At 40.8% G+C, this 24,315-nt stretch overlaps 1 protein-coding gene across 1 annotated transcript in view; it reads right to left on the reverse strand.

Annotated features, from left to right (window-relative positions):
• Positions 1-22,994, reverse strand: part of LOC116712897 (integrin alpha-5-like) — a 48,194-nt gene extending 25,200 nt beyond the window's left edge. Inside the window, exons 1-7 of the mRNA XM_032552772.1 lie at positions 22,566-22,994; positions 7,143-7,267; positions 3,804-3,904; positions 3,158-3,281; positions 2,988-3,049; positions 2,139-2,184; positions 1,924-2,049 (exon numbers count right to left, since the gene is read on the reverse strand). Of these exons, the coding sequence (XP_032408663.1) occupies positions 1,924-2,049; positions 2,139-2,184; positions 2,988-3,049; positions 3,158-3,281; positions 3,804-3,904; positions 7,143-7,267; positions 22,566-22,768 (787 nt within the window). The 5' untranslated portion in view covers positions 22,769-22,994. The remainder of the gene's footprint in view (positions 1-1,923; positions 2,050-2,138; positions 2,185-2,987; positions 3,050-3,157; positions 3,282-3,803; positions 3,905-7,142; positions 7,268-22,565) is intronic.
• Positions 22,995-24,315: the final 1,321 nt, after the last annotated feature.

A 24,315-nucleotide genomic window follows, 5' to 3' on the forward strand; every position in this document is an offset into this window, starting at 1 on the left:
TAATAGTGGTAAATCGATTATTGAAATAATCGTCAACTAATTGAGTAATTAATTGATTGTAAATTCAATCAACGAATTAACATTGATTGAAGTGCACCTTAAGTTCACTTGCTTAAAGGAAAACATAGTCGGAGCAGGGAGGAAGGCAAAACTGAACAGAAAACAAACATTTTATATTTTAGATTTTAAAAAAAACTTTGTCTGTAAATGTTCTACCCTGAACTCTTCAAATGGCAGCTTTAGCTTCAAATTCTGTCACAAAAATGATCTTAATTATCACCCACTGCACTTCAATTAACTGATCAATTATTAATCAGTTAATTCAAAAGTCACCAGATCTTCCCTGCACTGTACTGATAACAAGAAAAAAAGGAATTGTTATTGTATTTTAGGCAATAACATGTTCATTTTCTTATCCAGAAAAGAACTGAGTTGTTTATTTAATTTTTAAATGTATCTCTAATATTGTATAAAATAAGCTTATGTGGTAAAGTGAACAATCTGCAAAATGTGTCAAAACAAAATTCCAATTAATTGTCAATTGTCAGAATAATCAATAGTTGCGCCAGAGTTGGTTTGGAAGCAGACCGTGGGTCTCGGCCCGGTTGCTTGGAGTGTGTTCACAGTTCACAGCTGCATGTGTGTGGTGTGAACGCAGCCAGAGCTTTCCTGCTGACAAACCCCTGGCTTACTGAGTAGGTGGTTACATTTATAAATGAAGGAAAAACATGCATCACCTTCACTTTATGTTCTACTTTGTGGTAAGCCAATAATATAAAGACAAGTGCTTGGAGCTGAGTAAAGCGCAAAGGTTAAGCGATTTATTAAATATATTTAGCTACGAGAATGCTGTCACCATCAAATAAAAAACATTTTCTGACTAACATTAGTTTTCATATCTTAACAACATAAGACTGCATGTAGGTAATAAAAATAAAAGATATTTTATTCTCTTAATAGTGATAAAGTTTGTATTTCCGCCACGGGATATTCCAGGCCGTTGCTCCTGGCCAGAGGAGAGGATCTCAGTGCTAACTGAAAGCTGACCACCAGATTGTGACATGAAGTATCTCGAGGGACGTCATGAGTCACTCATGCTGCTGATGGAACCGGCAGAAAGGTCAAGCAGCAGATTTTAAAACAGCATTTTGGGAGAAGTTTCTATTTGCAGAGTTGACCGTTTTTGGGCGATAAAACAAAAAGGATATCCAACGTGATAGATCGATATCATAAGAAAATATATCTGATAAAAATTTGAGAATTCCATTGAACTCTGATCCAAAACAGCAGCTCAACCTCTCATGGTTAGCTAAGAAAGGTTGGTGGCGTCAGCTAACTTGCTCTTTGGCTAGCTAGCAACAATCTGTGTAGTAGTGCTCTGCAGTAGCAGTTTCCTGTTAAGCCAGACGTTCTCTCGTTCTCTCCTCAGAGGTCAGAACGTAGTCATTGGATGGCGAACTCAAAGCGGACGGTTGTGTGACAGTTCTTAAGAAACAGGGCTAGGCCAAAACTAGCTTATCAAACTTGCTAGCATCCATTAGGATTGTAGGAAGTGAAGGAATTTGTCACAAGAAATGTAGCCAATCGTTACGGTTGACTTTGAAATCACAACACACACAGCAGGGCTGGACACCCGAGTATGTGGGGACCTTCACTCAACAAGTTGTTGCTAGGTAACCAAAGTGTGAGTGAGATAACTGATTCCAACAACCTTCGATACACTTAGAAAAGTTTCACCATATTCTACTAAAAAACAAACTTACGGAATAAAAGTCTTTTCTCTGCCTACATCCCCCAGAGTGCTGTGCGGTTCTTTATTGGAGTTGAGTGAAATTATTGAATATTAACGGACGTATTATCAATTGATATTGTCTGAAGCTAAACTTCGTGTTGGAGCCTGATTTGATTCACCCGCTTTCTCACCCAGGTAGCTGTCGTCGTAGCTCCCCTGGACCTGCCGGGTCTGAATCTGTCCAGCGACCGACAGCAGGAAGTAGGAGGGGTAGTAGGCCTTAACGATCTCCTCTGTAGTGGCTGAAATCAGCTGACCTACAAAAGGTTCAATGACATTTGACATTTTAGGTCGAAATTGATTTTCTGAAAGGTTTTCATGTTGCTTCACGCTCATCTCAGCTCACCTTGCCAGTAAAAGCTGCCAGGCCCTCCAAGAACAACCCTTCCATCCTGTAACACACACACACACACACCCACACACACACACACAACAGTAGCAGAGCAGTTCCTCCTGAGGTCCAAAGTCTGAAGGAGTCTTTATATTCTGCCTCGTAAAAACTTAATACACCTTCAAGTTTTCCACATTATTTTTATTAATACAGTAAGAAGCTTCAGTGTATATTTTATTGGGATTTATGTGATAGACCAAAATATATGGGGGAGGGGCTGCAAATCACCGAGACATACTCAGCCTCTTTTATTCCACTTCTAAAAATTTTAATCCAATATAAAAACTATTCATTTCATAAGCAACCAATCGTTCACTGGAGCACACAGACCTAAAATAGCATCTCAAAGCTAAACATGTAGCAGCTAACGCTAATGTCAGCAGTCACACAGTCAGCATTTCTATAGAAGCTCCATGAATGATCAGAAGTTCCTGAAACTCTGGAAAGATGAATGGATAGAATAATACTTTGCTCATGAATCTGTTTAATCAATAATTTGCTTATTTTGTTGATATATTTAGATATTTAGATTAAAATACAATTCATGCATTAATCACAGACCCTGCAATTAACTCAATAAAAATGTTGCCACTGATTTTTATGCATAAAACACTTGAAAATCTCTCATTATGTTTCTTCCACTTTAGTATTATATACTTATTTCTGCTTGTCTATCAAAATAAATCCCAATAAAATGATTTAAACCCTTTGAAAGGCACTCTACATGTATCACATGTCATTTTCAAACAGAGCAGAAACATTATTAAAACAATAAGTGAACAGCTGAGCACATAACTGCTGTACCTTGGTAAAGTCAGCACTGAATCCTCCCTGACAGTAACCCTGTCCAGCAGGGCCGTGTCTTTCTGCAGCGAGAAACACCAAAACATGGCCACAGCTGTTACTTCGTGTTGCAATGAAACAGCTAAGAGTGGGTGCGATTGTATATACGTAATATCAGTCCAGAAACCCGCCTGTTCTGCACGGGGCGAACTCCACAAAGGTTTTGAGAGCGTCAACAGAGAGGTAGCAGGTTCCTGTGATGTCAGAGAACGGCGTGTCGTGTTCTGTCCTCCAGTAATACCTGGGAGCACAGGCCTGGACACAGCAAGAGCAGGACCGGGTTCATTATGAAAGTAAAACTGAAACGTGAAAAAATAACAAATCTGGCACTGTTAACAAGAAGAGAAGGTCCAGAAATCCCAAATTAGCCAAATTAAAAGTTTTAAATAAGCCTACAAGAGATAAAAAGCTGCCAAAACTGGAACTAAACAAGGGGGGCAAACAAATTTTGTGGTTTATGAATAATAATTTATTAGATTAAAATTTGTTCAATTCAATGAAATAACTTCCATTTCAACCCTCTTCAATATTGGAGTGTACATTATATATATACTGTGTATATATATATATATATATATATATATATATATATATATATATATATATATATATATATAAATATATATATATATATATATATAAACAGTACATATACAGTACAGACCAAAAGTTTGGACACACAGTTGTGTCCAAACTTTTGGTCTGTACTGTATATATATATATACGTATATTCAGTGGTTTTAATCACAGCTACAAGTGTTACTTCTCTAGTCTTACCAAGATGCTGTTACCATGGGAACGCACAATAGCGCCAAACCACTGATGGGACTTGAATTCAACTTGAGTGTTCACACCATTTATGTAAAAATGGCGGTCACCTGCAGAAACACAGAGGAGAGAAGCAGAGTTTCATTCAGGCAGCAGCCATAGCCTCTTTCATCAGGACCCCTGGTAAAGACGTCTACTGAAACCTTACACCCGTCTTTCACTGCAGCAGCACAGAACAGCTGAGTCTGTTTGGAAACAGAATGGCAGTCTGGACGAGCCGCTCACGTCAGACCTTGAAAAAGTTATATTATAACTATATATACAGTACAGGCCAAAAGTTTGGACACACCTTCTAATTCAATGGGTTTTCTTTATTTTCATGACTATTTATAAGGCAAGAAATCCCACTTATTAACCTGACAGGGCACACCTATGAAGTGAAAACCATTTCAGGTGACTACCTGTTGAAGCTCATCAAGAAAATGCAGAGTGTGTGCAAAGCAGTAATCACAGCAAAAGGTTGCTACTTTGAAGAAACTAGAATATAAGGGGTATTTTCAGTTGTTTTACACTTTTTTGTTTAGTGCATATTTCCACATGTGTTATTCATAGTTTTGATGCCTTCAGTGTGAATCTACAATGTCAATAGTCATGAAAATAAAGGAAACTCATTGAATTAAAAGGTGTGTCCAAACTTTTGGTCTGTACTGCATATATATATATATATATTTAAAGACCACACCTCTTAGTTCAGCCCTAATACTCACCAGGGTTGCCAGTAAGTGAGTCCACATCTGTAGATGGAGGCTGCTCTCTAATTTAGTAACCATGTCATCGCATGTTGAAATATTCATTAATGCAGGGTTCTGCATGTGTTACTGTTCTCTTTGTTTTTTTTACATGGATGTATTATTCCTTTATTCCAGGGCTCTGCAGCTTTAATCTGCTTTCTATGACATCAAACCTCTCGCAGAGATCATGCTGTTTCTGCAGCCCAAATGGCTGTTCTTCATAGTCAGGTTCTGTTTTTAGATGGGGCCCTGGCAGTAACACAGGAATAATAACTTTAGGGAGAGTTGGAAGTAAGAAAGTCTGTGTTGATCCCTGGCAACCATTTGGAATTAAGCAACTTGATTAAATATCCCATCTCCACAAAATGTTGCTTTAAAACTAACATTCTGCTGTAGTGGTGGGCAATATGGACATTTATCACCATACTTCATGGTGCTATTGTGATAATGATGATAAGAACAACTTATTACTTCTTTTTTTTAGGGAACTGTATGACTGTGACTGCATCACAGCAATCATAAGTAGTGCTCTCGAAAAATATTCCTATTTGTGAAACGCTTCTTTTAGGACACCAGTCACAAAAAAGAAGTGTGCTTTGAATCACTAAACTGCACACAGTAACTGCATTTAATCATGTTTTCATGTTTATTGGTATTTTTATATCCTTTCAATGAAAAAACTGCGGAGAAAATAGCAAAACTAACAAACCAGACAACGCAGACAGTTTTGGAGGGTTTAAGCAGTAATGGTGCGTTCACAGCAAACGCGTTACGCACGTCAAACACGCGTCAGACGCTCCAAGTTCACTGCATGTGCACTTTGAATGCAGATGCTTGAGATGTTGCTCTACGTACACCTAGCATTTCACGCATCTGGTTTACATTCAAAGTCTATGTGGAGGCGCGTAGAGGGCGTGTCAGACACGTCAAGATCATTCTAGCCGTTGTTTTTTGTTGCCGATTTATTTGTCGTACGCGTCAAACGCTTCAAATCGCGCCGTGTTAGATGCGTCTCAATGGGCCCTCGATGCGTCTCCACATAGACTTTGAATGGAAACCAGACGTGCCTGACCAGAAGTGTAAACAAAAATCTTACCATGATAGGGTACGTATGTACAGTAGGTACCTTATTAATCCATGTGGGATTTTCTCTCAGAGAAATTGTAAAATTTATCACGATAAATGATAAACGATACAATAAATGTCCACCCCTGTTCTGCTGAAACAAGTTGCATCAGAAAGTTTTCATGTGTTAAACAAAGTGAGGGTTGGAAAAGCTTGTGAAACTGTAAGATTAACGGCAGAACGCTGACTCTCCGGACGTAAAAAAAAAATGACAAAAATAACAGAAATCTCCTCAGCGTTGTGTTTCATTTCCCTCAGACTGCCTGTGTTTGTAAACATTTTTTGGGTGTGTATTTATGCACGCTGGGTTTGCACTCGCGCTGCGTAAACTCCATGCTCACAATAAGCTGCACCCTGTGATCCTCAAACAGCGGTCCGTATCGCTTCCTGCGCTGCTGATGGAGCCAATTATTTTCCCAGCGGCGTCGGACGCGGCCCACGTCATCTGGGGTCCTCGGCCCAACATTATGAGTCTGAGCTCATTTAACATGTGGCCCAGCAAACAAAAAACAAAACTTAAAAAAAAACTCCATTCATAACCCTTTCACCCTGGCTGGGATTTAAGAATCATTAAAACGCAAGAAAAACATAAAGAGCTGGTTTGAACCTGCAGGTGAAGGGGGCAGCAGCTGGACTTTCTGACTTCTGGGTCAAGCACAGTGGTGGTTAACTCTGGACGGTTCTGCTTCTCTCAGCCACTTTTATGGCTGAACAGACAGAGATGATCAACAACTAGTGCAGCTGACTTCACTATAAAGTGGCATCTTAACATCCTGGGTGGCAATATGTGTTCTGAAAAAACAAACTGCTGGAGCTTAACCTTACATGTAATCGTACATTTTATTTGAATGACTTTTAATGAATATTTCAAGACATAAATTATAACTAACAGCTAAAGCAGTTTTTCAAAAGCATGTTGCTATCTCAGAGGAAAACAACAAGCTAGCATGTGAATATTTGCCCAACAACCTCAGCAACATGTTTCGTTTACTGATTAGCTCACATAGAGCTAGTAAGTCTGACTGTCACTTTAGCGTTAGCTCTGTCGCTAAGCTGTAGTTGGGAATAAATTTAAATTCCTGCTCAACTGGTAGTCTTATTAATGATTACTGACTTAATTATTAAGTCAGTAATCATTGATGAGACTAATAATAAGACTTATTAATAGACTTAGTAGTTTATTAATAGACTCTAACACTTGGTTGAAAATAACTGGTTGAAGTCTCGAACCCATGGACATCACCAGATGCTGCACTTCTTCCTTTTGAATGTTGCGTTCTCCATTCTTTCTATTGCACCACAACACATGGTAAGGTAGGAAACAGTCTGCTGCCAACTCAAGTTAGTTAACATTTGCTTTCCTACAAACATACATTTATCTGTTAAGCAGAGAAGAAGTAATTGACTGGTAGTCTGAATAAAACCGTGGTACCTTGCTGGTCAAAGTTGATAACGCTGCAGTTGTTCTGGCTCCAGGAACAATGGTACACAGCTCCTCCCTCGGTGACGTTCGGCTGACTGGTGTTGGCTTTTGGAGCTCCAATAAGGACACTGATACTGGACAGCAGAAAAACAAAGAAAGTTTTACAAGCTGCTGGAAAAAACACAAAAGTGCACAAACATTAAGGCTGCATGATATCTCACGAATGTATTGACATTGAAGATCACTGAATGCAATATGCATATCGCTAAGAAATGCCTGGATTGCAATAAAGGTTAGCTTGAATTACTGTAGGGCTGTAATATATTTGGTGACCCTCGTTGTTAGAAGCAGCATTAAGAAGATTTAGTCAAGATTTGGTCAAATCAATAATAAGCAAAGTTGTTTTATTGCCCAAACAGCAGATGTGATCCAAAACCTCATTGTGATTAAAGTATTTGTATTTTTATTTTACAGTGCCTAGAGGAGTGTCTTTCATGTAAACAGTTACATGAATTATATTCATAATTCAGCCATGTTAGTGCTCATCATCTACCAGCCAATCAGCGACATCAGAGTTTTATTGAACAGTTGGAGCAACAAGCCCCACCTACTGGGGAGCGGTATGTTGGGCAAATTATATTTTGTGATTTTATAGAAAAGTTATGGATTCAACACGTTGGAAAAAACTAAAAACAAACCATCATCCTCCTCCTACTTCCTGTCGTCTCCTACGTGGTTTTCATCAGCAGTAACATTCAGCTGTTGATCACGTCACTCCTGCTATGCGAAAAAAAAACCATCTCATCCAAGTACAAAACTTTTTATCGAGAATCAAATTTTTGTTTCAAAATTGTCATGTTTCTACTAGACAAATTTGTTTTTGTAATTTTGCTTCATAGTTAATGGAAACGCAGCAACAAACAACTAGCACTTGATAGACGTCAGGTTTGGGGTTTGTGTAAGTTAATACTATCACAGGATGTGATTGGCTGGATCGTCTGACAATCCAGTGGATTGTTGGAAGCAGTGGGGCCATACCCATCAGTCCCAACATTAGAGCACTGTGACATCTGTATAAGCCATATGTTGGGCAATTGGGCAGAAATCACCTGGCAGTCAACAACAATTCCATGAATCATCATCCCATCATTTATGCCCACTTTGGCCACAGTTGGCGTGTCGGCTCCAGAACCATAACTGGTCTGGGTGAGTACAAAGGTTCATCCAAATCTAGCCAATGTTGGGGTGCTTAACTGTTACCTTTAAGTCATTTACATTTGCACTCACAGTACCGAGAAGTACAGAAAGGTGGCTTCAAATCCAAACTAGAACTAATGACATCAGGGCTTTGCTTTTAGGTGCTTGTAAGTTTTTCACAACTACTTTATGAGTTTTTAAGAGAGCAGATTCCAGCTGTCACATCTGTGTTAGGGTAAATCTCTGCCGCTATTGCTAGGTTGTTACAGCTGGACTCTTAGCATATAGTTAAAAATTACTATGCCTTAAAGTGACTGTAAGAAAGAACTGAGACAAACAACTCCTTTAAAAAGAGCATAAAAACTAGAAGCTGATTGGATGGAACATCTATCAAACTCAGAGGAGGCGCCTCACATCTACTGCTCTGATATGCAACATATGTCATGTTATGGCTGCCTGTAAAAGTCAAGTCAGGGTTATTTATATTTCAGCAACAAGGCAGTTCAAAGTGCTTTACGCAGTAAAAACATAATACAGTAACCAATCATGAAACAAGCAATAAACATTACATTTGGTCAAATATCATCATCAAAATCATCAAGCAAATATACATCAGATATATTGATCAATGTTCCGGTTATTTGTTATGAAACAAAGCACCTCTGGACAGGTGGGTTTTCAGCCCTGATTCAAAAGAACTCAGTGTTTCAGCTGATTTTTGTAGTATCAGGCTATCGGTGGATAGGAACCTTTGTGCTGTATTGTGTTCGGGGCGGAACAGAATAAAGCAGTACCTGCTAAGATGGAGATGTCTCACGCGTGCTTCTGTGTAGCCTCAAGATTTTATTAAATACACATATCGGAGAACAGAACATGGTGTCAGAAGTATAGACTACTAAGCGAAGAGAGAACAAGTGAGAACTGACGGCTCGAATAAAATAAGAACGACAACGTCATGAACCAGTTTCAAGTCACCCCGCCAGAAAAGTTCACGTTCAGAGCTGAAGACTGGACGAAGTGGATAAAGCGTTTCGAGAGGTTTCGTATCGCGTCTGGTTTGGAGACACAAGCGGACGAAAACCAAGTAAATACGCTGATATACACCATGGGGGACGAGGCGGAAGATATACTGGTTTCCCTGCATCTAACTCCGCAAGAAGCGAGTGAGTACAAGACTGTTAAGGGACGGCTGGATGCTCACTTCCTAGCCCGCCGGAATATTATATTTGAGCGGGCGAAATTCAATCAGCGCCAACAGGAGACGGGTGAGTCCATTGACGGCTTTCACACCGCGTTACACTGTTCGGCTGAATACTGTGGATACGGGACTTTGCATGATGAGATGGTGCGGGACAGATTCGTCGTGGGTCTGAGAGATAAAAGACTATCAGAAGAGCTACAAATGGACGCTGAGCTGACGCTAGAGAAGGCGTTAAACAGAGCCCGTCAGAGCGAGCTAGAAAAAAAGCAACAGGAAATGCTTCATGCTAACTTCAAGTCAGACATCGCTGGCGTGCAGTTGGACCGCGTTCACGCGAGTGGGAGCGCGCGCTCCAGGCAACCGAAGGCGCCACACAAATATGTCGTCACAAAAGCTACACAAGATAAAAAGGCACAGTGCAGAAGATGCGGGGACACGAAAGGACACAGTATGCAGCAATGCCCTGCTAGAGAAGCAGCCTGCAATTATTGTGGGAAAAAGGGACATTTTGCTAGGGTCTGCAGAAATAAAAAAATATGTCAAGTGAATTCTGGGTTTGCAACAGAAAGCACACATACAGACAATGATGTTGCTTTTCTGGGATCGCTTTCTACAGACGTTAAAGACAATCCATGGATGACTGACATACTGGTGGACAAGCATAAGACTGTATTTAAAATAGACACGGGAGCTGATGTCCTTCTGTCCCAGAAACACTGTATTCGCAGTACCAATTTGGCAAATTAGATAAACCAAAGAAAATCCTGCAGGGACCAGGAGGCACCGGATTAAAAGTGAAAGGCATGTTTACAGCAACACTCAGCAACAACAGTGTTAGTACTGAGGAGGACATCTGTGCTGTGAAGGATTTATGCACATCATTGCTGAGTGGGCGTGCCGCAATGGCATTAAAATTGGTTGCCAGGGTAAACCAAATAGGTTTGGACTCGATTGATGCTGTGAAACAGGAGTTTCCTAAACTTTTCACAGGACTAGGACTAATGGAGGGTGAGTATAACATTGTTCTGTCACCAGATGCGCAGCCTTTCTCCCTCTCAACGCCGAGGCGGATATCCCTCCCCCTACTGCCTAAGGTTAAAGAGGAGCTCAACCGTATGCAGTAGGAAGGGGTCATCACCAAAGTGGAGGAGCCAACAGACTGGTGTGCACCTATGGTGGTGGTTCCCAAGAGCTCGGGCAAGGTGAGGATATGCATTGATCTCACAGAACTGAATAAATATGTCATGAGAGAAAAACATCCACTCCCATCAGTAGAGCACACGCTCGGACAGCTAGCAGGAGTAAAAGTGTTCTCCAAATTGGATGCCAATGCTGGATTCTGGCAGATTCCACTGTCAAGGAAGTCTTCCCTGCTCACCACCTTCATTACACCTTTTGGGCGCTATTGCTATAATCGGCTCTGCTTTGGGATTTCATCAGCACCAGAGCACTTCCAGAAACGCATGACACGGATTCTGGAGGGCCTGGATGGAGTCCTTTGTCAGATGGATGATGTCCTCATCTGGGGGACGACGCAGCAGGAGCACGATGAAAGACTGAGGACGGCACTGTTTCGACTCCAGGAGGCTAAAGTTACGCTAAATGACAAATGTGAGTTTTCTAAACGCAGAATAAAGTTCTTGGGACAAGTCATTGATGCATCAGGAGTCAGTCCAGACCCGGATAAAGTGAGTGCTATACGAGCCATGGAGGAGCCCAGAAATATAAGTGAGGTGAGACGCTTCCTGGGTATGGTGAACCATCTTGGGAAGTTCCTCCCCCACCTGGCAGAGAAAACCCGACTCTTGAGAGATCTTCTGAAGAAGTCAAATATGTGGTCATGGGGTCCACCACAGCAACAAGCTTTTGACGCTATTAAAACAGATCTGACAACACCTCCAGGACTAGCATTGTATGACCCGAATGCAGAAACATGTGTGTCAGCAGATGCATCATCGTATGGACTCGGTGCAGTTCTTCTCCAGAAACACGCTGATACAGGATGGAGGCCAGTGGCGTATGCATCACGGTCTCTCAGCGACACAGAGCAGAGGTATGCTCAGATTGAGAAAGAGGCTCTCGCTTCAACATGGGCCTGTGAGAGGTTTGCAGAGTTTCTGACCGGGAAGAGGTTCCACATTGAAACCGATCATAAGCCATTAGTTCCGCTGCTGGGGTCGAAGAGTCTAAACGAGCTTCCTCCTCGCATACTGCGAATGCAACTAATGATATTTTCTTACAGCATTTCCCATGTGGCTGGCAAAAATATTGCTACAGCTGATGTTTTGTCCAGAGCTCCAATCCCCAACGATTTGGGAGGACTGCAAGAAGAGGAGATCAACTTGTATGTTGACTCAGTCGTTGCATGTTTACCTGCCACGGAACCACGACTGAGGGAAATCCAAAGACATCAGGACAGCGACAGCATACTCAAACGACTGAAAAAATTCTGTGTGGAAGGATGGCCAGATAAATTCTCTATTGAGAAAGGTTTCCAGCCTTATTTGCCATTTTCAGGTGAACTCACTGTTCAAAATGGCCTGCTTCTTTATGGTAGCAGAATAGTGATTCCAGCTTCTCTCAGAAAGGACATTCTGTCAAAGCTACATGAGGGTCACTTGGGGATAACTAAATGTAGAGAAAGGGCCAAACATTCAGTGTGGTGGCCAGGTCTCAGCAGCGAGCTGATTAAGCTGTTGGAGACCTGTGACACGTGTTGTAGGGAGAGAACTAAACACAAAGAGCCACTACTGCCCACTGAATTCCCACAAAGACCATGGGTCATGGTGGGAGCTGATCTTTTCCAGTTTAAGGACAAACAATATTTGATGATCGTGGATTATTTCTCCAGATTTTTTGAAGTTGCAAAGCTTACTACCACAACATCTGAGGGAGTTATCGAACACTGTAAGTCCATCTTTGCACGCCATGGCATACCAGAGCGTCTCCGTTCTGATAATGGGCCACAGTTTGCTTCGGATTCCTTCAGAAGATTTGCACAAGAATGGGGTTTCAGTCATGAAACATCCAGCCCAAATTTTCCTCAGAGCAACGGGGAGGCTGAGAGAGCAGTCAGAACTACCAAGAATCTCCTTAAAAAGGCGGGGGATCCGTATCTTGCTCTTATGGCCTACCGTTCCGCTCCATTAGCAAATGGATTCAGTCCAACTGAGCTTCTCATGGGAAGGAGGATAAGGACAACTGTTCCTGTTACTCAGTCTCAGCTAACGCCAAAGATTATTGATATGGAAAAGCTGAGGACTGCAGAAACCGATTATAGACAGAAACAAAGACAAAACTACAACCGGAGGCACCGGGCCCGCAACATGTCACTCCTACATCCAGGTGAGAAGGTGTGGGTGACAGATCTGAAGACCAGAGGAACAGTAGTGTCTGGAGCAGGGTCACCTCGATCCTACATCATCGAGACACCCAGAGGCATGCTGAGAAGGAATAGCTACCACCTTTCACACACTCCTGGAGCAACTGAAACATCTGTTGTTCCACCTGAAACTTCTGCTGTTCCACACGAGACATTACCTGAAGGAAATCTTCACAATTCTCCACACATACCTGTTCCAGATGAAGACCAGCAGGAGGTTAGCCATCAGACTCCACCACCTGAGAGTCGAGTTTCACTGAGAAGTAGGAGACCTCCAGCCTATCTGGATGATTATATTTGTTCATAGGAACTGAGTGAGTTTCCTGCATGGGGCAGAATAATCCCCACACTCAGATAGAGGATTTGGATAGTCCACCCCTTCCTCTTAGTAGCTAAAGTTAAATGTTATAGAGAATACTTAATGTTCTGAGATTTATATATGTCTTAGTTCTAATGCTGAACTGTGACTGGAAAGAGATTTAAGTTTGTGCACCTTTAGTGTAAAACAGATAAATAAACAGTAATAACAAGTTAAAGTTCTAGCACATTCTACTGTGGGAAAAGTACTAGTAAGATACTGAGTTAATCTTGGGTATTCCACAGGGTGCATCTTTCTGGTGTGTGATTTAAGTTTACAGTTCTACATGTTCGTATATAAACCCTCATAACATATCCCATTCAGAAAGGGGGATGTAGTATCAGGCTATCGGTGGATAGGAACCTTTGTGCTGTATTGTGTTCGGGGCGGACCAGAATAAAGGGTACCTGCTAAGATGGAGATGTCTCACGCGTGCTTCTGTGTAGCCTCAAGATTTTATTAAATACACATATCGGAGAACAGAACAATTTTGTCATGAATTGTGTTAATTGAGGTAGTTCTAGTTCTGGTTATGGATGCAGAACCAGAACAAGAAGACCTGAGAGGTCTAAAGGTTGATACAACAGCAGATCTTTAATGTACTGGGTTCTAATCCGTTCAGTGATTTATAACCTAAAGTTTAAAGAGCTGTTATGACATTCATCTGTCATAACCTGGTATCTTAAAACTAGCATCAACAAAAGATTCAGCTGCCTAAAGGACTAAAATCCCAAAACAGATCCCATAATTACCCTGCAATCCCACTTTCAGCATTATACATGGTTTGAAGACAACAAGGAGGAGGTTCTGGAGTCTGGTCTAGTCAAAGCACAGACCTCAAAGTAATAGAGAACTTGTGGTAGGACTGACAAGTGCTGTTCACAGCTGATCTCATTGCAACCTGACAGACTGATCAGCTTAGCAGAAAGAATGGAGGAAAATGGCAGGTTCTATGTTACATACTTTATTTAATGTAAATCAGTTTTAACATTGACACTAAAGGGACTTTTTTGTTAAATTACTTAGTCAAAAAAGCCTAATTTTGTTGACAATAATTGATGATTTGTGACAGCAATACAAAGAGCAAAACATCCAGAGCTGTTCATAATATGGACGTACAGTACAGACCAAAAGTTTGGACACACCTTCTAATTCAATGGGTTTTCTTTATTTTCATGACTATTTATAAGGCAAGAAATCCCACTTATTAACCTGACAGGGCACACCTATGAAGTGAAAACCATTTCAGGTGACTACCTGTTGAAGCTCATCAAGAAAATGCAGAGTGTGTGCAAAGCAGTAATCACAGCAAAAGGTTGCTGCTTTGAAGAAACTAGAATATAAGGGGTATTTTCAGTTATTTTACACTTTTTTGTTTAGTGCATATTTCCACATGTGTTATTCATAGTTTGATGCCTTCAGTGTGAATCTACAATGTCAATAATCATGAAAATAAAGGAAACTCACTGAATTAAAAGGTGTGTCCAAACTTTTGGTCTGTATTGTATATTGAGTTGCTTTTACGGACCCAGCTATTGTCTTTGGCTTTTGAATTAAAATGAGCTTGATATCATTTTTTTTTAACTATTGAATTATTTCAATAATATCTTCCATGATTTTTTTTCTTTTTAAATACCCTACCAATTATTTTGTTCTTGCTGTGCACCACGTTGGTGCAATTAGTTTGCTGTGAAACTCTAGAAAATGCAGCTGAGATTGACACTGACCAAAAACAGGAACAGAGTTAGTCTATTCAACGCCAGAGAGTCAGGAAAAAACTCACTTTGCTTTTTCTACCGTGTGCGTAAACATGTATTCGGCGGCGAATAACGGATGCTGAACTGTCAGCATTTATACAAGCAACAATAGAAGTGTTTCTTATGGTCATAATGGATCATGTACTTGTCAGGCCAATGTACACATAAGAGTTGCAGACGACAAACGTATTTCATGATGCAGTCAAACAGAGTCAGATTTCACCAGACGTTGCTGTAATGTGACATTTTACAGCCCACTGGCCTGTCTGTCCCAAAGCTAAGCTACCTCAGTCTGTCAGCTCTGTGGCGTTACTGGACAATCCACAGGGAAAAACTCTGATGCACAGAGGTTAATGTGGACCAAACTATTCTAGTGGCAGGAAACATCACCAAATCCACTTCCTGAAAGACGGTTAAAAAGAAATTGTTGGAATTATTGCTGGTTTACAGTTTTAAACACTGTAACACATTTGTGGTCATGACAACATATTGTAAGACTTGTTGGAGCTTTTCACTGGTTTTTCTTCCGCAACAATTTTTCAGTCACAGTTTAAATTTTTCTTACTTTCAATTTTACCTCAACGTAGTAAGAGGAAACTTTGAGGTAATTAGCTGTGTTTCCATTGACAATATAATTGTGCAAATAGGAATTACAAAATAAATTTGTTTCATGGAAAAACTGAAATTTCAAGAAAAGTCATGTTGTTCTATGAAAGGATTTTGCGCTAGAATCAGGTGATTTTTCAGCCATATAGAATGTATATTTTTCATAAAATTGCAATGAAAACACTTTTATCGCATCATAAGAATCACAAGGCACTGGCATCCTTACACAATGAGCATCTGGCTCCACCAGAAGTCTTATTGCGTTGTGAAGTTTACTTAGTTCAAAAGTGTTGAATAATTAACTCTTCTGTAAAATCAACAAATACAATTTCTCCAAAGCGCCGCTCCCAAGTAGGCGGGGCTTGTCGCTCCATCGCCTGAATAAAACGCCGACGTCTCCTCTGATTGGCTGGTAGATAATGAGCGCTAGCACCATGACTAAATTGTTAATATATTTCATGCAACAGTTTACAGTTTACATCCGTCGCTGCCATGACTTTTTAATGACTTATGAACAAACTTATTTTGGTGTCATTTTAATTTCATTTCTTATTTAACAGAAACACAGCAATTAAGAAACGGTGCTGTTTCTACATTAGCAGAACAATGACAAAGTACTGCGCACATTTGTAGTGGAAACGCAGCTACTCTTATGCTAACTGTATGCTAGTATTTAACCGCCTTTTGACAGACAGTTAAAATGATGCATGAGATTGCAGACAAATGCTAGCTTTATGGCCAACAGTGACAGTAGTAGAAATCCACCAGACTGTTTTCTCTGCCCATTCCCCAGCATGTCTGGAGATCATAAGTGGAATATTCACATGGCAGGATAAGCTCACCTTATGTAAAGTGCTCACTCTGCGGACACTGAGGCAGCCATAGCACAGGCCTCGGTTTCAAAACCCACTTGACTTAATCACCCTCACCTCCTGTGATCTCTGCACGTGTGGAGTCGTAACTTACACTGCCGAGTCAATGAAAAGTGCTAGCAGTGAAAATTTAACAGCCAACGATAGGCTCCTTGACAATAAGCTGTGTATTAGAGGAATGATGGATGCCTCTGTTGAGACCTGAGAGCAAGATTCCTTTCCTTTAGCTTGTGTTCACCAGGAACATCTGCTCATGGGGAAGTGAGTCACAGGCAGGGTGAGGTCAAACATATACCGTGCAATTTTCCCCTGAGTGGATTTCAAGACAACACTTTGGCATACAATGTAAAAAATATATATATATCATTAAAGGTTTTTAAGTCTCACATTCATCAGAAAACTATTTGTGATGCTCATTTCGATGAGGATGTCAGCCACTGAATACTGTGCAACATGACTCCTTTCAGGGTGTTTTCATGCCTGATAGTCTGGTAGACTCCATTACGGACCAAACTTGAAACATTTGTTACATTTTCAGCTGCTGCTGTTCTCTGTCACACAGCACTGAGTCAAACCAACCAAACCCTTTGGAAAACCTGCTTATCCCTTCTCCCCTGTGGGGGCGCTGCACCAAGAATTGCTGAAGGAAACGACACAGGAACCTCTGAAAAATTCCCTCTCACTTTAGACTTACCTTCACATTTGTTTTGGTTGTATTTACCCAGAATGCCCAGCGCGATAGTACGCATCTTGCTTTGGTTGCGATCTCCAGTCCGCTTTGCATTCACATAAGTATTCGAACCGCACCAAAGTTCACTTCAACCGAATCCAGAGCGAGGTTTGTGGACGGACCAGAGTTCACTTTTTTGGTCTGCATCAGAGTTTGATTGAGCGTTTACGCCTCCCCAAACAAACCGGACTTTCTAGGCAAACGGACCGCAGTTAGATTAAAGCAGACTAAGCAGCACCCTCAATATGTAATCTACAAGAAACCTCAATGAAGTACACTAAATCATCCAAGACTGACTAAAATGTCAGAATCAATTTCTTTTTTATGGTTCAAACTAGTTTTATACACTGCAGTAATATGTGTCTATTAACTCTTAGTTATGCACCTCACAATTCTGGCCATCATGGTCAAGTGTATAGTATGCACCACAGTCTGGTGTAAACAAGCCATCACAGTAAAACATGATGGTGTTATGATTATGTGGGGATGGTTCTCTTTGAGATCAGAGTTGATGGGAGGATGAGTGGAGCTAAAGACAGAGTATTACTGGAGGAAAACCATCATGGCAGCAAAAGACTAAAGGCAACAGGATAACAACCCTGTTGCCTTAAGTAGCAGGGTTGTCATCCTTTAGAATGTTTTTGTGTCAGAATGGCCCAGTAAAAGGCCAGACATAAATCCAATTTATGATCTGAGACTCGCAGATTGTTTTTCCATCCAATTTGAATGAGGTGGTATTTTTTGGCAACATTGCAGCATGTGAATCTCTGGATGGTGCAAAGCCAGTTGACAAACACTCTAAAACACCTGCAGCAATAACAGCAGGTGGTTTATAAAGTATTTTCAAATGGGGGTTAAATATAAATACACTTTTCAGTTTTTACGGATAAATAATGCTGAAAACCACGTATCGTTTTTATTTCCACTTCACAATTATACAGAAAACACAACTAAAATAAAGGGAAGGTTATCATATAGCAAAAAATGAAGAGATTACTTTAGCGTCACTCCATTATTTTTACTGTATTGTTTTAATGGAGCCAAACAGCCAAAGCTGTAGGAAAACCAAGGAGCAGAACAGTCCTTCACCGTTAGCAGAGTACATGCAGAAAGAGGACTAAAACAGATGTGCAATTATTTCCCACATGGCTTTGCATGGACACACTACCTTCCCACACATGCTGCATCTAACCTTACACTGAACAGTGAAAACAGAGCTAACCTGGAACCAACAAGGGCCGCTCTTCATAATGCTAAGTATGGATAAACAATCTAATAAGAGTCAGAATGCATGGCAGCCAGAAAAAACAATGCTATCAGCAGAGACGTGTTCAGGAGAGCTTCACTTTCCCACAGACCAGCAGTCTGGATTTATGTTCCGCAACAATTGTAAGCTGTTAAAACACATGAAGCTGATTGAGGACAAAGCGTAGCATTGTTCCAAATAATAAGTGCTGCGAGGGAAAGAAAAAAACCGAGCTCCCTCAAAACAAATGGGTCTAAATCAAAATCTTAGTAATTAGCTCACAACATGCCCACTAACCATCGCAAGTTTAACAAAGCAAGCCCAGAAAATCTAAACCAGTTTCCAATGAGGAAAACATTAGCCCAACATGTTAGCCTGCTAGCCCCCAGAGGATGATGGTGAGAGGAAACCTGATGGAGAGCAGGCAGGATTTACTGTAGGCTCACCTGTTAGCTGCTGAAAGCTAAATCTACTTCAGCAGCGTAATATCTATTGTATGTCACCTGTAAAGTTACACAGTCAAAAATTAACAACCTTTTGATTTTGATTACATGGCCCATCATAACACCAAAAACTGGGGTGTTCATTTTTCAGTCATATTTTCACAATTTTTAAATGTCACAGCTTCAATCTAAATATTTAATTAGAGTAGATTAGCTATTTAGCTTCATACTAAATGTTTAGTTAGAAGGCTAAATATTTCTAGCCTCAAACTGAATATTTAGTTTGCCTAGCATTGGAGGGTTGCCGGTTCAATCCCCACTCTGTCTGTCATTGTGTCCTTGGGGAGGACACCCACCAGCCTTGCCTGCTGGCAGCCTGTGGCTACTATCCAATAGCTCATCATCATCAGTGTGTGAATGGTTGAATAACTGACTGTAGTGTGCAGTGCTTTGGAGTCCTCTGGACTTGATAAAGCTCTATGCAAGTACAGGCCATTTGTCATTTCCCACAGTTCAGAGTTAAATATTTAGCTAATATGTAAACTCATTTGCCAACAACCAGAAACATTAAATAACTGTTAAATATATTTTCTTTGTTTTAACGGTTTGTTGCGATGATTACAGAGTGATTTCTGTTATTAAAAGGAAGCAATGAAAGAAAAAAGTTGTTAAAGTGTTTGTCATCTCACGTATATCCAGCCAGTAATACATTAGGAACTTGACGATGGCTACAAAAAGTAACAGTTATCCAAATGCTAGTGGAGGTGTTTGTGCAATATTGACCTTGAATAAAAGAAAATCCCCAGTAAATTCAACACTGGGAACCAGGTCTTTTTTGTCTCATTAACTCCATCATGAAAATGAACGTCTTATAGCATCAATAGAAGCCCAGAGAGAGTATTAAATTCATGGCCACAACGAGTGAATGGAATCTTACTGACCACAACTGTGTAAAAGATTTTAGGTGTTGAACTGAGTCCTCTGGAGATTTACAGCAACTGTGGAAAGCAAGCAACAAGAGTGGCGAGACAAGCCAATCAGCTTTTGGCTTTGGCCACAAAGCTAAAACCTTTGATAGCAGTCAGGTTGTTCTGATGGTTCTGTTAGTCTGGTTCTAGCTCGCAGTAGGCTTGTCTGGTTATTACAGCCTTGAATCTTAAGTTGTTCAACTTTAGGTTAGCCAGTGAATGCTGAAGTAAAGCCAACCACACTGGTTCAGTGCCAAAGTAGTTTGAGTGTCTGTTTGGCGTTAGACTTTTGTCTCGACCAGCTCTGGTGCCGTAAGATTGGCACAACCTCGGCTCAGACTGAAGAACCACAAGCCTGAGGAAAGAACAGGATCCATAATGTTCTGAGGTCTGGATCATTAGCTGTCTTTCCGTAACAAATATGCGCAAAACTTTGTCTATACTCCGCTCATGTAGAAAAAACACAATTTCGCAATTGTGGTGTTTCCAATAAATAAGAAACACAATTAAAATCTTGATATGTCACCAAAATAAACACCATGCCATGAGTGTACACCACACCATGCCGGTTGGTGATTATGCAGCTGGTGCAGTGTTTCCAATGCAGTTTTGCTAAATCAACTCATTTCAATACAGTAAAAAAAAAAACCCACTTCAGCCTAGTGCCAAAACTTTTTATTGAAAAACAAGATTTTTTTTTTTTTAATTGGCGTGTTTCCATAGAGCAAATTTATTTTTGACATAAATGTCAAACTGAGCTATTATGTTGTCAACAAAAACGCATCTATGGAGACCAACAGCCAATCAAAATGTTCCAGGAGCCAGCGAAGACCCAAGTTTAGGACCAGACATGTTTTAACACTGGAAACACTGGAGAAACTTTGGTCTGAAAATGTTTCACAATCTGTTTAGATTACCCTCGTGCTACTAGTTCATTAGTAGCGTTTTTGTGTGTCTCTATGATGGACCGGGAAAGCTGTGTGCTGACTCCAGATCGGTCCTCTTTAGGTCTGAAGATAATAACTTCAGGTTGGTTTCTGTTCACCTGGAGAAAGTTATGGCACATCCACACATTGATTTGTTCTAAGCATCTGTTCAATGCTTGGATGGGTTCGGAGTCAGTGAATCCTGTCTATTCTGAAAATACACAGATTATTTTGTGGAATGTAATTCCAAATTATCTGAAAAAAAAAAATCTTTATTTTATTTTTCTTAGTGGAACATATCTCAAGCATAAATGAAAGAAAATGCATCTTGTGAAACCAAAATAGCAATCATACTTCACTGGCTAATGGATGGTGTTTGCAAAGCGGCCAATTCAGGAGCCCAATTCATTTTCCTTGATGCTGATTGGTTGTACTCCAATAAAGTGGATGCTAGCTTCTACCTGTGCTAGCATAGTTTCCACTGAGCTTATTAATGCACATTAAGGTATAATTTGTGTTTTAACTGGTAGTTATTAGTGTTTTCTGAGGGGGTCTTTGAATTTACTTATTATGGTCCCTAACTCCTGCAAATACAAGAGGTGCACTGTAGACAAGCACAGAAAAACCACTGCATATGGTCTAGTCAAATTTCAACGGGGGTATTCCTACACTCATGACACTTTGTTTTAAAAAACAGTTTACAAAACCGTTCTTTGAAACATTTCCAAGGAGAATTGCTAAAACTCGTCTCATCTCGTGAACTAAATATTGTGCAACATTTTGTTACGTCAGCTGCAGTTATTTATTTACTGAATGCAATATTTTTTACAGTGCTGCACATAGACTCCCCCTATTTTCTTGTAGCTTTATTTCTTTCCTTAGGCAAAGATTTTTTTTTTCTACGGGCCTTAAGACAGGTCCGTAGAAAGGTCTGTTTTCCATATATCAATCAATCAATCAAATTTTATTTGTATAGCACACTTCATCAGCAAGGTATTTCAAAGTGCTTTACATCATAACAAACACAAAAATACAAAGTCATAATGAGCTACAAACCAATTCTCATCTGCATTATTTTTAAAATTTTGTCAGGTGAAGGCAATCTGAAGCCATCAGGTTGGGTTAATAGACTTCACACCTCATTCATCCCCTCTATGGATCTTGAGTCAAACCAGGTAATGGACCTTTCTGTGTGTAGAACAAGAAGACTTTTGATCTCTGACTGCATCTTTCTCTCAGCAGTTCCTGAGCTGTCAGAAAAAAAAAAAAAAAAAGCCAAATGAAAAAGCTCCACTGTCCTCTCGGAGCCCTGTTCGGGGTAAGAGTCGTGTTTTTCTTTGCTGTGGGTTAACCCCCTCCTCTCTGAATCACACACAGACTCGTGCGTCTGGTTCCAATCAGACTCGCGCAGGAATTCCATCTGAGTGTGCACGTGTGTGGAAAAGATCAAAGTGCAAATGAAGGATGTGTGTTTTAGTAGGAATATCTGAAAATACGAAACAACAACTCAAAATCATCTTTGAAATGGATTTTTACAATAATAACTTACAGCATTCAGACGGGTTGGGGTCTTTGTGTCTGTGCTAGAACAGAAGACCGGATGTAAACCGTAAACAAAAGACCCGGATTACGAAAAAAAATAGGATTTGTAGTTATCTTTCGTTGTTTGTTTTTTTTGTTGTTGTTGTTTTGTTTTGGGTTTTTTTTATTAAGGTTGTGCTTCGCGGAGTTGTGCTGTGACCTTACCTGGATGAGTTCCCGAAGAATTCCACGGAATATCCGAAATAACTCCCCCGCTTTCCCGTGAAAACGGAGCGTCCCTCCGCGTCCAGGTTAAAAGCGGCACAAAGCTGAAGCGCGGCCGCCACTACAGGTAGCAGCAGCGCGGCGCGGCAGCGGCGGTCTCCCCGCGGCCGGTACGAAGGTGAGAGTCCAGGAAGGGCGCCCATCTCAGCTGCTGAGAGACTCTTCTTTCATGGAGGAGGCGCGGCGCAACACGCATCATCCGTCCTGGTTCCTTATCCCGGCCAACTTTGTGCTCTTAACCCGAAATCAGAACCCTGAACAACCCCACTTCTCAGCTCCAACAGGTCCGGTGTGATGCTGCTCCAGAGTGGATGGGGACATGTAAAGACTCAGAGTGAGAGAGAGAGAGAGAGAGAGAGAGAGAGAGAGAGAGAGAGAGAGAGGGGAAAGGAGGAAAAGGTTGTATCTTCTTCTGGGGTGGAGCTGTAAGTGTTCCCTGGTCCCTAGTTTTCACATTACAGCAGAAAGGAGAGTTTATGTTTCAACTTGTGTAAAGGAAATCATACAGCACATCCCGTTATATTGCTTTGCAAAAGCTTTCATAACTCATGTATAACATTAGTCAGGAAGCCTGGATTAATGCTTGGTAGACCCACCTTCATCTGTGATTCCAGCTCTATGTCTTCTGGGGGTTTTATGCCTGGACCTTACACATCTGCAGACTGAATTTGTTAAGTGATAGCAAAACAACTTTGGCTCACTGAGACTGGATGAGTGTTTATATAATGTACAGTATGTATCCACTAATTTAAAATTTTTGACACAGACTCTCAGCTTTGGCTTTCACTAGGTCATTCCTAGTTGATTATCCTTTGATTTGCATCATTTTCTGTCCCTACACAGCATGATATTACCACCACCATGTTTCACCATGGGGATAGTGCTGGTGTTCAGAGCCACACAGCGTCTAGCATGTTGGCCAAAGAGTCTGGCATTCGCAGACATCTTGGACTCATAATTTCTCAAAATTAGGCTCTTCTGATATGTTAGCAGAAAAAGTGGAGAAAGGAGACAAAATCAGCCATCTTGAGACAACAAGGTTCAGATATGTGGAGCCATTCATCCATATGCAAGATATGGACAGAACAATTCAGTGTGACAATCAAACGATTGACTGATTAAATGTCCCAAAACTTCACCTTACAGTTTTAGGGGCATTCCTACTATTGTACCATAATATTCACTGTAACACTTAACATTTAAATATGATTATGCAATGTGTTAGTGTCGCAAAAAGGAGGGAACTGACCTCTGTCCAAGTCTTCGTTTGTCTCAACCCAAAGTTCGCTGAACTGTGAGCAAACCCTCAGCAGACAAATGACTGTGAAAGCTTGAAGTGTTCTGTGAGTTTGTCCTCAGTCAGAAAAGGATCATTTTCCCCAACAAAGCTAGCATGTCAAGACAATTCAACACGACTAAAGTGAGAAATCCCACGAACTGATCACATCTATTCTCAACTTTGCCGAAGCTAAGCTTCTCTCTATCACAGCAGACAGGCAGGTATGCAGTGTGGGATTATTTATAGATGTATTCGTGCACGTGTGTGTGTGTGTGTGTGGGCGTGTGTGTGTGTGTGTTGGGGGGCAAGAAGGGTAACCGATCAAGGAGAGCCTCTGATTTGAATAACACTAAGCCTGCTGTTTAGCCGGCCAAAGGCAATACCACTTGTAGACGGAGAGTGTTCACTCTG

The sequence above is a fragment of the Xiphophorus hellerii genome, chromosome 22 (genome assembly GCF_003331165.1).
Source record: "Xiphophorus hellerii strain 12219 chromosome 22, Xiphophorus_hellerii-4.1, whole genome shotgun sequence".
Classification (NCBI taxonomy): domain Eukaryota; kingdom Metazoa; phylum Chordata; class Actinopteri; order Cyprinodontiformes; family Poeciliidae; genus Xiphophorus; species Xiphophorus hellerii.